Raw genomic sequence first — 21,175 nt, 5'->3', positions numbered from 1 at the left:
CTCACCGCTGAGGGGTGCAAACACTTCCAACACTGACACTGCAACAATGAATCACACTTTCAGTGAGTTAGTAGTTGAGTTGGAAGTCAAGCACAAATTTTCATTATTTTTGTACCTTTTTGTTCCTTTCCTTGTCCACCTCTTCAATTAGGAGCTTGACTAATCTGCCTCTCAGATAAGAAGCTACTTTCACTGTCCAAACCAGCTGCAGTTGAAAGTGTTTGAGTGCAATATCCATCACATTCACATAAATAAATTTAAAGAGTAAACACACAGACATAATTCCTTTTACTGCTGCATAATTTTCCATAAGCAAACCTCCCACCAAGCTGATTAAATGACAAATGGAATCAGCTCAGAGGACAGGTGCTGACTAAAGAAAATAATCTTACACAAGAACACAACCTCCTCTCATTTTTCCTGTGTTCAGCTTAATCTGTCGAAAGGTTAAACCAAACAAGATTACTGGGTTAATATTTGACCTGATATTTACTATCCATGTAGTTCACCCATACAATGGTTGAATTACTTGAAGATTTTATGAAGTAAAGCACAGATTAGGATCAATTCCTGAAAGGGTATGAATGGAGCAAAAGGCTCACACATTCCATGAAGGACAATTGTTGTCTCCTGAAAGGACAGTGAGTGCAGCTTGAGAGCTCCCTAACTCAGCACAGTTTCAATGCAACTTTTCCACACAATAAAGAAAACACACGTAGGTTTCTACTGCTACATAATCCAACATAGCAAAATTAGTAGGCAGCAATACACTGAAAAAAAGCAAATTATCAGAGAAGTTGGCAAATTGAGCCTGCTTGTAAATGAACAGCAACTTCCATGCAGCAACTCATGCAGGCGAGATAAGGTGGCAGGATATGGTTGGAACCATGCTGCAATCCTCATGAAGAGCATGACAGGACACAAAGGCCTTTCTGGTCTGAGGTGCCTGAATGCATCAATATGCAGCCCACCAGTAGTTTGGGCAACTTTGTGCTTAAGTGAAGGCAGAGGGGGAGCAGAAAGGAATAAAAATAGTTTGTAGCACCTTGAGGTGCCCATGGAGAAGCACAAATCCTTCTGAGGGTGCTGTTCATGAGCTCTGTGTTCTGTCTGTGCTCAGCTGAGCACACCCAGCAGTGAGCAGGGCTGGGGACACCATCTCAACAAAAGCTCCAAACCCTCCTTGCCCCTTTTTGTTAAGGACAGCAGAGCAGAAACAATTCCTGACACGGCGTCGCTTCTGGAAGGAAGAGAGAGCTACAGAGCAGGTCAGAACCTGCAGCCTCAGGGCAGATTCAGGAAAAACAGGACTCCATACCCTGCTCTATTCTGGCTCTCAAGGATGCTCTCAGCCGTGGCTGACAGCAGCAGCCCCATTTCCCGTGAAGACACAACACACAGGGATCCAACTCCATTTAATGAGCTTTGCAACCCACTTGGACACAAGGTGGTTTGAAATAAGTTGAACAACACTCAGTCAGTCAAGGATTTTTTAAAGTAATGCCTTTAAGCTTATACTCAAGCATACAAAGCATAAATTTTACAAATTAAAAACAATAAAATCACCCTGGAATAATGTAGTGGCTTTTCCTGTATTTACAAGGAGTGGAAAGGAAGCAGAATTCTTTTCAATTTTTCTTTTAATGTGGGTGAAAGAAGCTGAAAGTGTTTAAATGAAATCATCTTAAAGAGAGAGAGGTACTAGAGGTACTTCATCTGGCTTAAAGGTGTATGTTTGCCTCTTCAAAAGTCTTGAGAGGAAATGCTTTACTCGAAATTCTGCTGTTAAGTTTCTGTGCAGCAGCCTCTGCTTTTCCAACCATATAAAATTAAACAGTTCAGTAAGTATTTCTCAAAGTATCACCACAAATTCATATTCAGGAAAGCCTGTGAACCCCCACCCTTCCAAAATCCCTCCTTTGTACAACAGAAGCAGCCACAGCTCAGCTTAGATTTGACAGGCAGAAACAAAACATGGGAACAGCAAAGACAGTTACAGGGAGGTGATGGCTTTGGGAAAAGGAGGGAGATTTGGAGCCTAATCAAACACACTTGCTATGCAGCCTTTCAGCAGAGGTGTAAGACAGGATATTTTTTACAATCCAGCTTCTCCACATCCATAGCATGAATGAAAATATCTTATTTGCTTTCACCAAAGGCAAGGCTTGGGGAGGAAAAGTGCACCACCTCTAAGGAGCAGATCTGTCTGCCAACGTTGGGTTTGGAACAAATCTTCTTACAAAAGTTATTTTCATATTGTTCTAAATTCAGTGGAACAAAATATGTATTTTTACACTAAAGCAAACTGATCAAAGTGGCATTTAATAGTATTTGTTAAAGTGGTTATCTAACAAAAATGGGTTAACAAAAGCCCATTCATTAGTAGTCACCAAATAAGACACTTCTCATGCATATGACAAAAATTCATTTGTGTACTGAGACATCTGTTTACTGTGTACAATATTTCCATAAATTATAATATGTTTCACAGCCCCTACCATTCAAGAATATTTCAAACAGATTATATATTATATTTGTATATGCAAACTATTTTATATACACTAATATAAAGATCCTTAGAAGTACCAATATCACTACCTTTATGCTTTCTCTAAAATGCATAGCTTTCGAGTATCTTCTTGCAGTTACCAAAAACTTTACAGATTAAAGCTGCTTATCAATGTGGCATGTTCATAAAAACAAAGTGAAATAGTTCTAGACTAATTTTATATTAACCCCCTTAAAAACGTGTTTACTTTTTTAATGGAAAAAAACAACAAGCTCGTGGAAATTCAAGTAATCTATGCTCAATCATTGCCCAAATACTCTATGGAATTAAGGTAGCATTCTAGGAGGACAGTGAACTTCTCACCCAGGGCTGTAATACTGCATTTCTCATGGAGAAAAATGCTCATCATGCCACAAAACCGCACCACTTTCCACTTCACCAGAGAGAAGCTGTACAGGAGATTCAACAACACAAGTGTCAGAACAGAGAGGAAAAGCTGATCAGTTCTACATGAAGAAATTAGAGCTATTCCAGTTTTGTTTCTGCAGTTTGTTATTAAACAAAGTTACATTAACCGTACAGTTTCTCACAAACTAAAAGTTATACATGGTTTTCAGACATCAACCGACTTCAAAAAGAAAAAAAAAAATTAGAAAAACCCCAAAACAACCAAACCCACAACTGTTAAAAGTTTGGTGTTAGAATAACCAACCTGGGTGAAGGAAAGCCAAACTGCTGCTGTAGCTGGGGGGCTACTGATAGCTTGTTTGTTATATATAAACTTGGAGACCTCCCTACCACAAATGCCTCAAAGTGGAGAACAGAACCATCAGTAAGAAATGAGAACAAATGATTTTGTTACATCCATCATCTTGCTTAACCTTGGTGCTCTGCATCTCTCACAGCTGCTTAACAAACAATGGCTTCCCCCCCAAAATAGCTACACAAGTAAACAGTGTTCACAGTAATGCAATCAGTAACAGGTTTTGTTAGTTCCCCTAAGCCAGGTGTATCTGCAAAGCTTTATACAGTTTAATGCATTAAGTATTCCAGTAAAATTAAGTGAAAACTAAGTTTCATTCTACAGGGTAATACCTACCATACAAGACTAGATTATGTACAGTATGGGACTGGTGTGACAACTGCCAGTGTCTCATGATGTTAAACTGTTTCACTCATCGGCTTGCTCTGTGCTTGGCAAAACTTGATCTATAGACCTAAAAATCTAGAGATAGATTTGGCAAGATTAGTGCTTCCTACCACTGGGTATACACCAGTGTGCAGTGCTGCAATCACTCGACCAGAACATCCCATACCCAGAAGATTACAATTTGTTGACTTGAAAGTCTGGACTTCACATTAAAACTATAGTTCTAACTGGAGTGAGGACAGTCAGTAAACAAATACAGATGAGGATGAACTGCATCTCTTCAGAAAGGTATGGAAGAAGTGACAAAATGCAAATTTCTGGTTTTAGACAGCCCTGCTTTGCTTAGCTCAAGGCATAAAAACAGCCCAAGTAGCTCTAAAACTACAATTCTTATTCAGCAAACATGAAGGCAGATCCTGCAGAAGATGATGCATCAGAGGCTTCAACAAGCATCTCTCCCCACCCCTTGATTTCCTAACATGAATCTTTCAGCTTACAGACATCCAGTGGCCTTCAAAGCTGTAGCAGCCACCTGGAATTGCTGCAGTTTTAACATAGGGGGGAAAAGGCCCCTGTTAAAAAAACCCTCAAATGCCTCTGGGGCCATTTTGGTCATTTGTGAATATTAAGGAAAAACCTATTTCCATCAATACTCCTCCTGAAAAGATGGGTCACTGATCCATTATGAACATAGCTCTCACCATATAAAGCACCAAGAAGTCAGAAACAAGGAAGAAAAAAAACCAAAACAAAAGTCCTTAAATTATGATTTACAAGTTTGTACACTATTTCCTAAGCAAAAAGTTGACCTTACTGCAAAGTTTATAGATGAAAACTTGACCAGTTACTTTTAAGGGGAATGTATATCTGGCTATAACTTAAAGGTAGAAAATATTCACTGTTCTATATACACATTTCAAACAGAAGACAGTTAAACTGAACAGTTGCCAATATAACTCCATATTAACTCACTGGCCACTAAACTAGGCATCAGCAGCCAATTAGAAAGCTTGAGTTCTGTACTTTTAAAAATGCTATTTTTCCTGTCCTGTTTAATTGTTTTTTTAAAAATGTATTATAGTGCATAGCCTAAGTCAGACTTCCAAAGAGATACAGCGCCTTTCAATGCAGTTTTTGCAGCATTTAAAAGGGACTTTTCTCCCTTCAAATTAGATGTTCATTGAAAAATCTGAATTGAGTGCTGTACTGTAGTAAAAATATTTCAGTCACAGACTGATATAAATGTATACTGTGCAGTACTAAGATTTTTTGATGTCCATCTGCACACATTTTACTTGGGCTCTTCAATTGTCCCCTTGCTGAGGTCTGTCATTTTGGGGTATTTCACTTTCTTCTGGTCCAGCTCATTCTGAGCCCACAGTAGTAGTTTCAGTAATTTTGCCAACTTGGGTGTTGATTCACGATTTTCATAGTCTAGAACAGCTTGATTAACCTCACTCCATACCTGAAAAAGAAAAACTGGAGTTCAGTGACAGTTTTCATATAATTAACACTGCTAAAGTCACGCAGACACTGGGAAGATCACACCTAGTGTGCTAATTCCTCAGAAATGGCCAGGACAAAGCTCCACAGACTACAAGCCTGGAGAAAGGAAGGAAGAGAGCCAAGCAGTTGAAAACATTTGGAATATATTAACACCATTTTTAAAATCTCGCTCAATAAACACTTCTGTTCTTTTGCATATCACTATATAAGTTTTCTCTGAGCATTTCAAAAATATTTAGATTTTATTTTCATAACATCCATATAAAAGACATCAGTTCCCTTTGAGAAAGGACTACCTTCTGTCGCTGCATCATGTTCAGCAAGTCTCCAAATGGTGATTCCTCGGGATTATCAAAGGCAAGCAGAGCCAGCGTGCGCTCCATTTCTGTCAGGCATTCCCTGCTCTCCTCCCCTTGTTCTGCTAATTGGGTCTGAGCAAATTCCAGAGCTGCCTCTGTCTCACGCTGCCGGATCAGCTCAATCAAGTGCTGTTGCTACACACGAAAGACACAGCAATATTAGCTCAACAAATTAACAAATCTCCACTACTGCAAGGCTGGAAGATTCAGACACTGGTGTGTAATTTGAGACAAATGCTAATCTGTAATTTGACAGTTTGAGGTCAATTCTTCTCAATGTGTGAGACAAGGAGCAGCAAGATGGCTGCAAAATCCACTGAAAAGGGAACTTACTGCTTCTAAGTGACAAGGTTTGAGAAGATGGGTTACTAAAGGAATTCAGGCCAACAGTGACTGGAAGCTGGTAAGTCACAGGTCACTGGTGCTGTTACAAGTTTTCATGTTAATAACTGTATATAGTAGCTCCTGCACCAAGCCACAAAGTTTCCCATTGCTACCAAAAAATGCCAAGAACACCCGCAGTTGCGTCCATGTTCAGCCACAAACCTCTCAACACAACCTTAATTTCTGCACTACTTTTCCCATTCTCTCAGCAAACTCCAAGACAAAGATAAAAGTCTGCCAAGAACACCTGCAATTGCACCGATGTTCAGTCACAAACCTCCCAACACAACCTTAATTTCTTCACTACTTTTCCCATTCTCTCAGTAAACTCCAAGACAAAGAGAAAAGTCTGCCACCTGTCCTCACCTGCAAATGAAAGTAGAGATATCTGTTGGTATCCAGCAGCTCTGGATGGAGGCTGTTTATCAATGCAATGGCTTCCTGGATCTGCCCTTTCAAGATCATCTCACGGATTTTTATTCTTTCATCCAGAGTCTCTAAATCCACGCTGGGTTCAATTCCAGACTCCATCCGAAATTTCTCTGCTGCTTCTTTAAAGCCCTCTGAAATAGGAACATTTTACCCATAGAACATATTGCATGAAACACTTTAGAAGAAAACATATCAGCTTAATTTGAGAGTTGCTTGTGCAATCTGGGGGTTTAAAGATTAACCCAAAATTGTGAAAAATTCTCCTCTATATAAGAAGTCATTTATCCAATAGGCATTTTAGAGTAAATGCTTAATTCATTCTGAACTCATGTTTGCTCACTCTCCAGGGAAGCAACTTGTAGTCCAATACCTCTTAACATGGAAACCTGTTTTATACTTAAAAAAAGCACTGTGCTTATTGCAAAATGAGATTGTGAAAGTCACATTTTCAAGTGGGTGGTTTTGCTTTGCCCTCCAGCCCCAGATCTGTTTACACAGATCCAGCAGTTTTTCTAAGATAGACAAGAAGATATAATTTTGCTTTCTCGTGTAGTATTTAAGGTTATAACAGCTCTTTTAAACCTCAGGTCTTGAGTTCACAGACACAAAACTGATTTACACCACCCACTGAGATGCTCTTCCTTCAACCCAGAGGCTTCCCTACACTCAGTGTAAACAGGGGTGTAGATGGATACAAACGCCTCCACCCTAGCACAGCTTCCTGGGATGGCATGCACCTAATTACCACCAACAATTCCCCAGGGGTTTGGCCTGTTCCAAGTATAAAGCCAGGCTGTGTGCTGAAGGGGTTAATATTCTGGTCTGAAATTATTTTGACAACAGTGCCCTCTCAGAGTTTATCTTTCTGCCCAGTTAAAAACTTGCTTCTGATAGTTGTTCTTGCAGCTTTCAGACTGTTATTTAACAACAGCAACTTATCTTGAGCTGTTTCAATGGCACACAAAAGGACATCACGGAGAAGCAGGTCATGTTTACAGCATTGCAGAAAACACTTTTTTTTCTCTATCATTTAGCAGAAGAGTTCAGGCTCATAAATGTCATCTGTATTCCACGAGAACTGCTCAGTCTCTGATTCTTTGTCAGTCTGCAGCTAAGAGAACACCAGAGCAGTTGGACTTTGCTAAGAGAAGCCAACAGCAATGACTAAGTTCTCACAGCCCTTAATTCCACTCCATCCAGGTCCATATTCTACCCCAAACTGATAAAGTATGTGACACACATGAAGAGCCTGCAGGTGTTTTTACCTGTGACAAGGTAGTTCATGATAAGGCGGTTCATGTCTGCTCTCTGGATATGTAAGTTATTAAGCTTTTCCATCCATTCATCTTTCGTGATTTCATCAGGTTTTTCTGCATAACTCATCCTGGACTCCAACTACAAAAGAAAAGCATCTAATTTAACATGATTCAAGAAGAAATAAGTTTAATGTGTGTAAGAATTGTGTTGCTGCCATCTTTAGAGCTTTCTATGAGTTCTTTTAAATAAATAATTCAAATTGACCCTTTTATCTTAAACCAGAGTTTTGCATTTTTTTCCTCCTCAATCCTGCACTCTCCTGTATCTATTTGCCAGGCCCTAAAGCTGCTTTCAGAACTCTCAGAATAAAAAATTCAAATACTATTTTTTTCTACTTACTCTTAAATCCACTCCATAAAAATCCTGTATAGAATTTACACAGGACATGCAGTATCACACTGTGAAACCAGCAAATCAGTGTCTGACAGCCAGCCAGAAAGACTGTGACAAACACTTCTAGCAATGCCTACGTAAACAATATCTGCTTTAAATCTTCACCAAAACTTCGGACAGCTTCCTATATCGCACAGCTACAAAAGCGTCAACGATGTATTATCCAGTGTACAACTCAAAGCTTTACACCAGCTCAGCTTCGCTGCCCCGAAAGTTCTCCTGTCAGCGCTACTAAAACGTTATCTCCACTATTTTTCTACACAATATTTCTGTTCGGATTGGCAGGCACAGCATTTTACCAAAGCCGCGTTTATGATTTCTACCTCCAAGTCCCGACCACGGGGGCAGCGAAAGGGGAGGACAGGAGGCCACAGCACCAGCAACAGGCACCGCCAGCCAGGTCAGACAATACGAGCGGCAGCGCGGCTCCTCACCGCGAGCCGCTTCCAACAGGTTCTCCCTTCGCTAACCCGCGCCCGGCCCGGCAACTCCGACAGCGGCAGCACGACCCGCCGGGCCCCGATCGCTGCCGGCCCCGCGTTCCGCAGCCGCGCTGGGATAACGAGGCTCCCGTCGCACCGCGCTGGTGCTGCGGCCCGGCCCGGCTCGCCGCGGACCCGGCTTCTCCCGCCGCCCCGGCCCGGCCCGGCCTGCGCGGGCCACAGGGGCGCTGGGCCACGGGAGCGCTGGGCCCCGCTCGCCACAGGCCCGGCGCCTCCGCTGCAGCCGCGGCGGGCGAGCGGCGGCCGGGCCGGCGGGTCCGGCTCAGGGTGAGGGCCCCGCTCCCGCCGTTTCCCGAGGCCGGCGCGGCCCCCCCGCCGCCATCTTACCGCGCGCGCCCGGGGCCGCTCCGACGCACGAACGCGGGGCCTCCGCCGCCTCCGCCGGGCCGCAGGCGCGCGGGTCTCGCGAGAGCGGCGCTCGCGGCCAATCAGCGAGCGGGGAGCGAGCGAGAGCACGCGACCGCGGAGCGGGGCCGGGGCAGCGCGAAGGTGGCCGGGGCGGCCATGGCGGCCGCGGGGCCCTGAGGGACGAGCCCGCCTTCTCCTCCTCCTGCTGCCCTGCCCGCCCGCTCCGCTCACGGTACTAAGCGCCGGCCCCGCCGCACGCAGCTGAGGCAGAGGCTGATCCGGGCCGTGCTCGGCGCGAGGGGCGCCGGAACCGCCGTGTGAGGCGGCGGCGGCGGCTCGTGCGCGGTCACAGCGGGGTCGGTGCGAGCTGCGGTTGTGGGGAGCGGCTGCGGGAGCTGCGGCCCCGCCATCTGCCAGGGAAACGGGCACGGCACCGCTGCGGGATCCCTGTGCAGCCCCGCAGCTTCCACTGTGGCGATCGGCTGGGCTGGGAGCTGTCCTGGCTCAGCATTGATGGTTTCTCTCAAAATGCGCAGTGGCTGCTGAGGCGTTGGTGAACCCACGCCCGGGTTTGTGGGTCACTGCAGATAAAGCAGGAACACAGTGTTGCCAAAATAGGTTCTTGCACCAGGTGAACAAGAAGCCATTCCACACACAGAGTCGAGGTATTTGATTTATTTACAGTTCTGCGCAGAAACGGGTGCTGGGTGGCCAATCCACAGAGTCAGCACACCAACTATCAAAATGTCTTACTATTTATACGTTTTAGCAAATGAATTCGTGGTCATTGGCTACAAGTTGAATAATCCGCATGCTCAGTCTCGTGTTTTGGATCCATCAGTGGTCACGATCTGCCCTTGCCCTCATTACCTTTAACCCAGTTGGAGCTGATTTCAGAACAATTGCTGAATTGGCTTTATTAGTGTCTTCCTTATCTTGGAGTTGTGTCAGATGGCCTTGTGGCCCATGAATTCTGCATTCTTTGTGTCCACAATCGTTGGTACATCCTTCTTAGCAAGCTTTGTTAACTTCCCCAAAACTTCAAAGAACATCCTCCCTTCAGAAAATTTTGCATATTCCACATTTTGCAACAAAACCTCGGTTTGTACATTTCAAGGGAGAACAGGCTTAAAATGTACACTTGTCTGTGTGAAATCTGCAAATGATATTCCTCAGGAAAAAGTAATTTCACTCAGATGGGGAATATGGACACAGTTGTACAGTTTTCATTCTTGATTTTGTAACTGCAATAAAGCCCAGGCTCCAAAACTCACTTTCATTACAGTTGTGCTTATGTTGAAACAGAAAAAAACTATGATGTAATAAATAATTTATTAGAGCCATAGAATATGCCACAGTTCTACAAGAATTTTACTGTGATGAGGCAGTAGTAACATGGAAAGTTGGATTTTTGGGGGGCAAGATGACAAAATTGAGATTAAACCAAATCTATAATAGCTGTAAGTGCAGTTTATAGATTTTTAACATGAATTAGAATTTGTTAAATCCTAATTTCAAAGAGGTGTTTTGATGACTAATATTTGGGGTTAAATGGAGTGAATCCCAAACCAAAGTCACTAATTCCAGGAGAAGTCACAAAAATACTTGTAATTGAAGGGAAGGAATTTACCTAGAATTGGAAAGGGGGAAAATTCTGCAAATTTATGTCAGCTGGTAAAGAAGGAATTTACTTTATGTGGATGTGATAACCCTCATTAAAGTATTTCTCTGTGTTCTTTTAGTCTTTTTGGAAAATCTCCAAGAGCCTTGGAGAATCAAGAATCCTGAAGAGCCTTACCTTGCCACCTGACGTGCCTATTTTGTGATGTGCAGAGCTCTGAGGACAGAGACCTTTTTCCACTAAAAGAAAAAAGGTAAAATTGGAGCACAGCCAACAGAAATTAGTCTCTTCTGAGTTAAATCTATTAATTATCTGTTAAGTACAACAAAATCAGCAGAGACTGAGGAGGGAAAAGCTTGTTTGCTTTCATCCATGGGCTCTCATCTGCAGTTTTTCCTGGCTGCTGCAATTGGCTCACTCAGAGAAATCAGTGATGGAGAACTGAGGGAAGGAATGAACATAAAATAAGTGTTGTGTTTATATTTAAGGTTGTGCATCTTCAAAGAGTGGTTAAGGGGAAAGTGGGTGAGAAGTGACATCCCAGATCTGGGGACATTGTGCCACACAGCAGTGATGTCACAAGGTTTTGTGGGTCACATGTAAGTAACAACCCCTGTGTGAGACACAACAAATAGAAGTGAGGCCAATCTTAGAAAGTTAAAAAAAGTTAAAAAAACCACAAACAAACATTAATTAGGGAAGCCCAAGGCATAAATAAGATGGGTCAGCTGCAGAGGAAAGTTAATGCACTGACCACTCACTTTTGGAAGGAAGTGGAAAAAAGTTTTAAGGAGAGTTAGTGCTGAGGGATTTGTAATATCTTAGCATAAGCTTCTCTGCTGTCTAAGGAGGAGAGACAGCTAAAGTGCTTATTAGACTGTTTTAGAAGCTGATTGATGGTTATTAATCCCTTCTAGGGATTTCCTAGCAGAGTTTTCATTTCAAACCAGTCACAAATTACCAGCATGTTACAGGAGAGAAGTCCTAAAGTGAAACAAAACTCACATTATAACCAAAAACTGCTCCTCCTGCTTTGCTGCCAGAATGATGTAGATTCAGACTAGTAACCCAGGAGTAAATTTCCTAAATTAAAAAAAAATAGGCTGTGAAAGGAAAAGAATTAGGAAGACAACAAGGCAGGGAAAGAACTGAGGTGACACATGTTTAGTCAGCAAAGGTAGATCCTCTGGCTGGCTTTAGCACAAAGGTGTAGAGGTTCTGTGGTTGGAAGTGTAGTGTGCTCAGGTGGTGCTCACTGGGTGCTCAGATTGCATCACCACTACTTAAAGTGGTGTAAGCCTCTTACTAAAGGTGTGTAAGAGGAATTTCATACCTGTTTCACTGCAGGATTCCTTGTGGCAGGCATCCCCCATTCACTGCTGCTGTGCAATTCCTTGTTTTGCATGTTCCCTCTCTGTTGGTGTGTGTAATTCCTGGGTTTGAGCACTCCCTAGATGCTAAATTTATCCATTAAAAGCACGTTATAAGCTTTTCCCAGAGCATAAATCACACTGCAGATTTATCTACCAAACCCTAAGGTATTTTCCCTCCATGTGATTTCATTTATTGCAGCTCTGTAGCTGCAGAACAAAATCTGAATTCCTGCTTGCTCGTAATTGTGATGGTTTGTACTTTTGCACAGGAATCTGTTGTGGCTTTTTACCTCTTGGTGTTTCTGGGTGAAGTATTAAGTCTGCCCACTTTTACAGCTGCAGAAAGAGGCTGACTATGCTAATAGCAGGTTTTCCAGCATTATCCTGAGCTTTTGCCACCAGAAGTCTTGAATAGACTTCTAAAAGATGTAATCAAAATATTTGACAAAATCCTGTAATTCTGTAGAATTATTTCTAGGTAGGTTTTTTTTTTTCCCCTCATGTTTTCATTCATTAATCTCAGTAAACACTGTATCTATCTGGAATCCACCTGAAACCTGTGTTATCAATCCATGAGGAAAAATGTGCAGGATCAGGGTAACCAAAGAGCCAAACTCACACCTCCAGCTGTCTAAAGGCTCCTCAGGTGCCCAGGTCAGGAGTCTCTGTGTGGTGTTGGGGGTGTTCTGCACCCCTTGGGATCCCTCAGTGTCTGTCAGGAGTGGATGTTTCTGGGTGCCAATGTCCCAAAAAGCAACAGAAGGAATTCCACGTGTAAATGGAAGTTAAACTCCCTGTAGCTATTTGTAGCAGCTTGGATCCTGCAGTGGTTTTTTAGTAGCTTAATCATTGATCAAGGATGTTTCCTGTGGAGGCTCCATGTGTTCGATGGGCTGATTCAGAGAACATTCCACTCTCAGCACTCCGAACTCGGAGTCAGAGGAAGGCATTACAGCAGCTATTTGCCAAACAGTGTGAGCAGAACAGAAAAACCAACCAGGTCCCAGTGGAACGCGCACAGGTGGGGAGCACAGCTGCTGTGAGCAGGTGGCTGTGCAGCAGCAGCCTGGCTCCTCTGCCCGTCCACCCTGACGAATCATGGCTAAATTGTAGTAGATATTGTGCCCGGGATCAGCGTGGGGTTGGGAGCGGGCCTGAGGGAGCGCAGAACGGGCACGGGAGGAATGACTGCCATGGCGCTGAGGGCCCCGCGTGAGGCACGGAGCGGCCGCCATGGCGCTGAGGGGCGCTGAGGGGCGCTGAGGGGCGCTGAGGGGCGCTGAGGGGCGCTGAGGGGCGCTGAGGGGCGGGGCCGCCGCTCTCCCGCCCAGCGCCCTCCGGGTCCTCCGGGAGGTGCGCGCCAAGGGCGGCGCTCTGGCCCCGCCGCCGCCATCTCGGTGTCGATGGTGGCGGGGGCGGAGCGGCCCCGCCCAGCGCTGCCGCGGAGCGAGGAGGAAATGGCGGCGCGGCGCGGCTGAGACCTTTGGCGGCCGCGGCGAGAGCTCCCGTTCTCTGCTCGCGGTGAGTGCGGGAGGCAAGTAGGGGAGCACCGGGGCGGGAGGAGAGTGGGAGCGGGGCCGTCGCTGCAGCGGGGAGGTCGCGGGAAAGGCGGCCCGGCCACCTTTGGGCTCGCTATAAAATGGAGGCGGGCGGGCGGCCGGAGTGGCTCGGGTGTGGGGGGGGTTCCCCGGGGAGCAGCGGGGCGCGGGCACGGCACGGTCTGGCCCGGTCCGGAGGAGGCGACGGCTCCGTGCGGGGCCCCGGAGGAAGCGTTTGGCTCACGCCGCGGCGGGGCCGGAGCGGAACGGCCGCTCCCCGGGCGGAGCGGGCTGAAGGCGGCTCCTCCATCTTGGTGGGGAAGGAGAGGCGAGGAGAGGCCGGGTGTGCTCGGAGCCCGGCGCCGTCATGGCCAAGCTGACACCGGGAACTGCTTCGTGACGGCACCACCGACTGCACCAGCGGCCCCGGGCCCGCGCCGGGGGTGGCTGGGGCGGGGCAGCGCCCTTGGGGACCCCGAAACCCCAACCGAGCCCAACCGAAATCGTTCCGGGGCTCCGGCGGGTGGGACTGAAACTTCCCTGCCTCGGAGCGGTGTTGGTTTTCACTGGGCAAAGGAGGGGATCTCCTTCTTGGTGAGTTAAACACGAGGAGTTGAACTTAATCGTGTTCTGCTGACTGTTTTTTAGGGAGAAAAAACCGAATATTTAAACAGTAGGAATTGTAGGTCGGTTTTAAATATTTAATAAATTCCTTGCCAATTCCCTGTCCTTGGCACGAATGTACCTAAATGGTACTAATGTACTTAAATGCTGTCTCTTGGAGGTGGTGATAATTTGGAGTTGGTTTTTTGGCTTGCAAAAACCATTATTTGGTGGCGACCAAATTTTGTTTCATACAGTTAAATAGTTTATACCTCCAAGCAACAGCTTATGTTTTAATTGTGGTTGGGAAAATCTTACTATCTTAGCTTGTCCTTTTTAATTTGGAAAGAATGCTATAATCTCACAATGTGTTATAAAATGAATGTGTATTATGCTCACCCTGCAGTTTTTATCTCCAATAATTTGAAACAGTGTAACATGCTCTTTTTCTTGCATGGGTTTTCATTCCAGGAACTTCAGGGAGAAAAAAAATGTTGATTCCTTTTATTTCACTCAGAAGAATGTATATAGCATTCCTAAATTCCCTGGATTTTTTTTGGTTGGTTATTTTTTCCCTGGATAATAAGAGTTCACTTTTTTTCAGAAATAGCTCTTTTGAATATCTAGTAATCACAGTCTCGAATAACTAAATTCTTTGGCAAGTAATATTAAACTATATTTTGCCTCATTTTATAATTTCGTCCACTGCTTTTTTGTGTGTTTTTCCTCAGTTTTAAAGGGTAATTCAAATTACTTTAGCTTTAACAATTACTTTTAGCTTTAGTCCTGGTGCTACTTCTACAAACAAAATTTGCTAGCTGTTTAAGCAATTTAATTGCAGGTCAGTGTAAAATGATGTGTAGTTACTGTCCAGGTGTACCATGTACTGTGTTAATTGTAGTAGATATTCTGGGTTGTGCTCCACTTTTATGTGTGCCAGCCACTTGTTATCGTTCCTTGACATTTAGAACTTTCTATAGGAATAAATATAGAAGTAAGCTTAAAATAGCTCTCAAGTTAGGCCTTAATTTTTTCTCCCTTGACAGTTCCAGAAATGTGTCACACATAAAGGTGTTTTAATGCACTGGGGTGAAACACTAGTGGCCCATGTTGGCCTACAGCCTCCAGTGATTAGAAAATCAAATAATTGGTCTTTTCAAGACCAGCATTTAAATAATTTTTTACAAAGTTTTTGGGTTGTTCCTTTAAGGGTTATTTTCTGTTGGTATGCAAATGAAGGTTTTGCTGTGTTGCAAAAATAGCTGCAGTTTTTAAAACTGTTGAAATATAAAATAATAATATAAACTAATATCTATTCACACATGATTCAGAGGGTGTTTGCATATAACCAAAAAATGGATTTTGAATTAAAAAAGCAAATAACACCAAAACCTCAGAACTCCCCAAAGCAATGCAAATAGAATCGAATCTAGGTTAGTAGATAAAATTGAATAAATATTTTTTCAGTGTCTAGTGGACTCCCAGAAGCCAGTGTTTGTTCTGCTTAATCCAGCTTTACTACGAAGATTTTTCTGGCAGTTGATCACGTTATTTGTTTCTGGTTTAAGATAGTAATTGTCTTTATAGTTGTAACTTAACCACCGTGGGATTTTAATTCTGTACAGCCTGAAACTTTAAGCTGGAGGTATTAGTGGGAAGAGGAAGAGCAAGGATTAAAGGGGTTGGGCTGAGAGTTATAAAACAGAACTGATGGAAGGAGGAGCTGGGCTGGGTGAGAGTGGCACTAGATGGCTTTAGTTGCCAGAACTGGTGTCTGTCTCTGCACCACTTTTATTCTCTGGTGCATTTCTGCCCTGTCTCTTGTACCACAAGTAGTAGAGCAGTGGTAGGAGATACAAGGAGAGGATTTTAATACAAGTAAGATTTACTCAATTTATGCAAAGCTGATTCCTGTTTGTGTGTGCAGTCAGGCCTGAGTTCTCAGTCCCAGTTAATGCTTGGAGGATTCACTGCTGGGAAGTTTTTATCTAAGGCAGTACTGAAATAAGCTGATATTTGACAGGTGTTACTGACGGTGGTCTCCAGCGCTGATAAACTGTGAGGTTAAAAAGCTTAAATTTCCAGTTAGGCAGCTCAGACACACATTAAATGAACATTATGCATGTTCTCCCAGTAAATTCTAATCAAAACTGGAAACTTGACTGTGTTTACTGCATCCTTAATAACATAATCAGCGTGCTGTAATTAGTGTTTCACCAAATTTGGAAAAAGTTCATTTCTGATTATTTTATTTAATGAAGCTATTTTGTTGGAATAAGAATAAAAATGATAGCTAGTTTCAGAGGTTATATTTTAACTCACTTTTTGCAGACAAAAGAAGGGAAAAAGTTGCATAACCACATAATGTTGTTTTCTACAGCAGCTGTACTGGTAGGATCAGAAATGATAGATTATTTAAAGATAAACAAGCTGTGGGATTGTGAAAAGTTAAATTTTAAGATTCTCTGATTTAGCTGTTGGATTTACAGCTGAATGTTCCTAACGGCCCTGATAAGAACTGATTTCCCTGGTGGAGAAATGCCAGAGGGTGTGAATGGCCCTCCCTAAATGTTTCCTGGGCAGTTGCTAAGGAATCAAGTTCAGTTGCAGAAATTGAACATTAAGCAAATATATAGTATGTATTTGCAAAATATTTTCATTCAAGATGATGGAAAAGGAGTGCTAAAGATACCCTGGCAGTGTTTGTAATTGATACTTCTGTTGACTAAACTTTCAACCATGACTTGTAAAATTGGCTTCTGCTGGAGCCTTTAGAAGGTTTCTTGGTAAGAGATGATCATGCTTGGGCTTTTAATCTAAACATTTGACCACCTAAAATTGTGTTTATTGCTTCTTAATCTGTATAAAAGGGAAAAAAACCAAAACGGTAGATCTCTCTACATTGCTTTGGTTCTGCTCACAGCTTTCCCTAATGGGCAAAATCTGTTTGTTGCTCATACTGTTCAGACCTTGAAAGCAGAAGTAAACCTGACCCAAACCCTCAGATTTTTGGGGGCTAAATTTTCATTGTTAGGGTGACTGTGGGATTATCTTACTCAGAAGAATGTGACTAAAGGCTTCAGAAGATGTTGTAGGAGTAGTGAAATGCCAAATGTCAGTCTGTTACTAAGTCAGTATCTGCCTGGGCTTCCCATGGAGCTCTGCCTAGAAAATAAAAATGACATGTATGTAATACTTTACTTCCCTCTTTATATTAATGTTTTCATAAATGCCAGAAGCACTACAGGCAATATGAATTTTGTTTCCCAAACACAGTTATGGGCTTACAGCTTGCAGGGTGTGCACAGTGCAAGTGCCTTGTGGTAGGGGTTACTGGAGTTTGTCAGTGCTGTTGTCACAGTTCTGTCCCCAGCTGCTGACACAGAGCTGAGCTGGCAAAGCCTCTCCTGCCTACACACCTACCTACATTTGCCAGTGTAACTTCTTCTCCCAAGGAATTTGAGCTTTCCAAGTATTTTACCCCCTGAGATGAGCTCTTCCCTGCTTGCAGGGCCCTGATAGAGCTGAGTTCTGTGTGCAGCTGCACTGAGCCCACAGCCCAGGGTGGTGCTCAGTGCCCCACCCTGCAGACACAGACAGGTAAAGGTGCAGTTTTGCAGATGTGATTACAGCACTGTGAGGTGCTTGAGCCAGCACAGCTCTGTTGATTAGGGGTTGTAGCCCTTAACGCTCCTGGCTTGTGCAATTGTGACAGGCAACATCTGTAGTACAGATAGGATCTGTTACTAAATTAAATCTTCGTGTTTGCCAGATATCTGATGGGCCTGCTGCTAAAGTGCCTTGAGTATTTCTATGAGAAATTGCTGTTCAGCTGAATTTAACTGTGAGAACTTCAGTCTGGCTCGAAGAAGCTCTTTTTGCTGCTTGCCCAGAATAAACTGCCTGTAGTGCCTGGTGCCATTGTCATTCTGTGCATGACCTGCCCAGCAGTGCCCCCCTTCTTCCCTTGACTGCTCAGGTCCTGTGTGCTGCAATGTGAAGTAAGAGGGTTTTAACCTGGAAGCCATCAAAATAAACCTCAGTGTGTGTGTGTTTTGCTTGGCACAAACCAGGGAGCTGCTCTGTGGCTTTGCTTGCTGCAGTTCTGTTGTGCTGTGGAGTCCCTCGTTGTCCTTGCTCCCTGTCTGCTGCTGGGGCCAGTGTGTGTGTGCTGCTAATCTGATAATCTGCTCTGCACACACTGAAATTCCTCACTTCCAGGAGCTCCCACATCCCCTGCAAACCTGCAGGACTGCTGTCCTGTGTGAGCACAGGTTTCCATCCTGTGAGGCTTGTGTAAGGTAAGTGAGCAGCCTGACAGAAACCATGGAAAGCCTGAAGGTATTCCAGTTTCAGACCCAGCAGAGAAGGTTTATAATGTGTGACTAAAGACATTTTAATTTGGAAAGGTTAATGTCTTTATTATTGCAAGTATGGAGACCAAATGAGTGTATTTTGTTATTAAAAGATGCCATTTCTTCTTGGAATTAATCACTTTCCTTGTATTTTAAAAAGTAAGCTGTTAAATTGGTTTGCTCTAAAGTTTATTTTAAACTCTTCATTATTTTGTGCTTTTGAAAAGTATTGATCTTGTGAAATTTATAAATGTATTAAGTCTCATTTTTCATGATGGAAACATCTAGAAGGCAACTGAAAACTTGTTTCTGCATCTTTGAAAATTTCAAAAAAGTAGTTAATGTTTGTTTACATTTTAAATCTCATTAGTTGATTGTCAGCAGCACTGTGTTTTGGTATGTGGTGTCATGTGAATGTGCACTTAATAGGCTTTCCTGTACCAAGGCAGGATGAGTGTTCATACCATGAATGTTTGAAAGAATATTTCAGCACCAAACATAAAAAGGCAGAAAGTCTGCAGACCACAGAGCTCCACTGAAATGTCCTAGAACCTCTCTGTAATGGGAGGTGAGGGCACAAGCAGCAGGTCTGAGTAGACTGAGGTGTGGTGTGAGACATCTGTAGGTGTCCATGGTGCCATCCCTGACAAATTATTACCCTGCCATGCTCTGTGCAGCAGAGATTGAAATACTGTCCTGATACTAAAAGCCACCTTAAAACTAAATCTTGGTGATATTTTGTCTTCATTTGGCTGTAAAGAGTGTTCCTATTGGCCTGGAACCATTACTGCTTCCTGTGGTGTTTAAGAACAGCACAGGTTTCTTAAATTAGGCTGGGTTCTTCCTGAGGAGCATGGCTGTGTTACTGCTCAGTCTACATCTTGCAAATGCAAAAAGCTTGTTAAATTTTTAAAATGGAGTAATACATTGATTCTAGAATAGGAAGAAATGAACTGCCACTTTTAAGTTGTTAGTGTTGTAGGTAGAGGTGGCTTTGTAATCTAGGAATTTAGTGTGTTTAATGATAGCCAGCAAAGCACTTAAGTATTACAGGGTTTGTAGTGTTATCTCTCTTTTGTTTTATTCTTTTAGGTCTAACTATAAGCATTGAAATGCTGTGATTTTATACAAACTTGATTTTTAACATGATATTTCAAATGTAAACTTCTGGCATAAAATTCTTGTGTTTGCCAGGATGTCTGGACTTTTGACCTTGAGCTGCAGCTTGGCTATAGCAGTCAAGCAGTGCTATAGTAACTTATTTGGAGTGCAGGGGAGGAGTTAGGGCCACAGTTTTCCTGTCTCACAATATCCAGACTTTGAGCTTTAGGACTGTCACCTCTCATTCTTCAGCTCTCATTGCCTCTCCTTGTCACAAGGTCCATCTCACAACTGTTTGGAAGAAGTTTCCCTTCCTTCATAAGACACTTAAATTAGCAAGCTGTGGATATGTTTTACATGAAAATAAAAGATAAGCTGTACTGTGGAATCTGATTTTCTGTTGCTTTCCATGCCAGTAAAGTCTGTCCTTGCTTCTTTCGTGGCTGAGCAGGTGGAGGGGGCATCTCCAGAGCCAGGGCAGAACCTGTCCCTGCTGTTCTTGGGGGTCACTGAATTGCACTTTTGTCCCTTCTCTCACTGGAGCTGCTTGTTCCTGTACAGAGTAGGTGATGCCCTACTGGCATCCATAGGGCTCTTTTGTAGTGCTTGGTGATGCAGGGGATTAATTTTGCTGCTGCTTAGCAGAAAGTGCAGATTTCCCAGCTGTCATCTTTGCAAAAAAGGGATGGAGGATAATTTTCAGTGGGATCAATCTTCCAAGTAGGAGTGCATCAACTGAGCCATGCCAGCATTTATTTGCATCAGAAATGAAATCCTTATGAGTTCTCACACTGTTTTGGTTTTGCTCATGTGATTATATTTGCTGATTAGGAAGTTTTAGCACTTAAAAGAGGTTATCATAGGCCAAGCCCAGTAATTCTTTCGCAGAAGATAGTGGAAATTGGGACTGAACTCACTGTTACATCATTCTGGAAAGGATGTCTTCTGCCCTGTTTGTAACATCTTGCGGTTTATTTGATATTTAAGAAACCTGACTAGGATATCATTGTTTCAGCCAAGTGCTTTGCATATGAAGCAAATTCTGAAGAAAACTGTGGAAAAATACATCTAAAAATCAGATATAAGTCATTCTAACTAAAGCTCATATCTTATATCCTGGGACAGACTGGATTTCTGTTGGGACATGGACATGAAATTGGTCACTGATGAATGATACCTGCTTTGAAAGCCTAGCTGGTGTAAAATCATGCTTTGAATTTCTTTGCAAAGATGCAAAGAGTGTCTTCTCACCTCCCCTCAAGTTCAGAACCTTATACTGGCCATTGTAATTGTTGAGATTTCCATCCTGTTCTTGGGGCATGGCCATTGCATTTCCTTAATGTATCTAAAACTATAACTGGAGTTTCAGTCTTAAGCCTTTAAAAATCTAAAAGATGTAAATGTCTATCACAAGTCTTAAGTAGGAGCAAATCTTCCTTTCAAGGATATTTGTGTAGCAGTGCGTACTTTGTGATCTTTCAAAATCACAGCCATTGCTGTAGAGTTCTCAAGGCAGTAGCAGATAAGAGAATGAGCAGGTGTCAGGTATTAATTGTTTGGAGTAAAGTATTTGTGTAATCCCTAATGAGGTGCCAGTTTTGGTGCAGATTACAGCAAATTGGCTGAGTGTTGAAGGGTGCTGACATCGAAGATCAGGGAATAAAATGTGGCATATTTTGCTAT

General features: G+C 43.3%; 2 protein-coding genes across 7 annotated transcripts in view; one reads left to right on the top strand and one right to left on the bottom strand.

The window, feature by feature from the left end:
* Positions 1-2,301: 2,301 nt before the first annotated feature.
* Positions 2,302-8,946, bottom strand: GID8 (GID complex subunit 8 homolog). Of its 4 annotated transcripts, none has more exons than XM_054274823.1 (5): positions 8,881-8,946; positions 7,606-7,735; positions 6,275-6,471; positions 5,462-5,659; positions 2,302-5,124 (listed from the first exon to the last, which is right to left on the bottom strand). In XM_054274823.1, exons 2-5 carry the CDS (start codon positions 7,721-7,723, stop codon positions 4,951-4,953), a joined length of 687 nt encoding a protein of 228 aa, XP_054130798.1. In that variant the 5' UTR covers positions 7,724-7,735; positions 8,881-8,946; the 3' UTR covers positions 2,302-4,950. The 4 variants fall into 4 exon arrangements, with proteins under 4 accessions (XP_054130798.1, XP_054130800.1, XP_054130801.1 ...); XM_054274825.1 differs by lacking the exon at positions 8,881-8,946 and adding an exon at positions 8,485-8,581; XM_054274826.1 differs by lacking the exon at positions 8,881-8,946 and adding an exon at positions 8,374-8,464.
* Positions 8,947-13,331: 4,385 nt separating this feature from the next.
* Positions 13,332-21,175, top strand: part of DIDO1 (death inducer-obliterator 1) — a 46,935-nt gene continuing 39,091 nt past the window's right edge. For all 3 annotated transcript variants that reach the window (XR_008482976.1, XM_054274807.1, XM_054274808.1), the window contains exon 1: positions 13,332-13,416. The gene's annotated coding sequence lies outside the window, so the exon portion shown is untranslated. The remainder of the gene's footprint in view (positions 13,417-21,175) is intronic.

Source organism: Melozone crissalis, unplaced genomic scaffold, assembly GCF_028551555.1.
Source record: "Melozone crissalis strain CALT ecotype California unplaced genomic scaffold, PUWL_Pcris_2 ptg000017l_1, whole genome shotgun sequence".
NCBI classification, from domain to species: Eukaryota; Metazoa; Chordata; class Aves; order Passeriformes; family Passerellidae; genus Melozone; species Melozone crissalis.
The sequence above is the reverse complement of the archived record's forward strand: the minus strand, read 5'-3'. Positions and strand labels throughout refer to the sequence as shown.

Bases quoted from the DNA above. Each gene is read 5' to 3' on its own strand.
- GID8 (XM_054274822.1), bottom strand. From the start codon at position 8,044: ATGTCCTGTGTAAATTCTATACAGGATTTTTATGGAGTGGATTTAAGA. The intron at 7,736-7,996 runs GTAAGTAGAAAA...TTTCTTTTGTAG, and splicing joins TTTATGGAGTGGATTTAAGA to TTGGAGTCCAGGATGAGTTA. The intron at 5,660-6,274 runs GTGAGGACAGGT...TTTCGTGTGTAG, and splicing joins ATCTCTACTTTCATTTGCAG to CAACAGCACTTGATTGAGCT.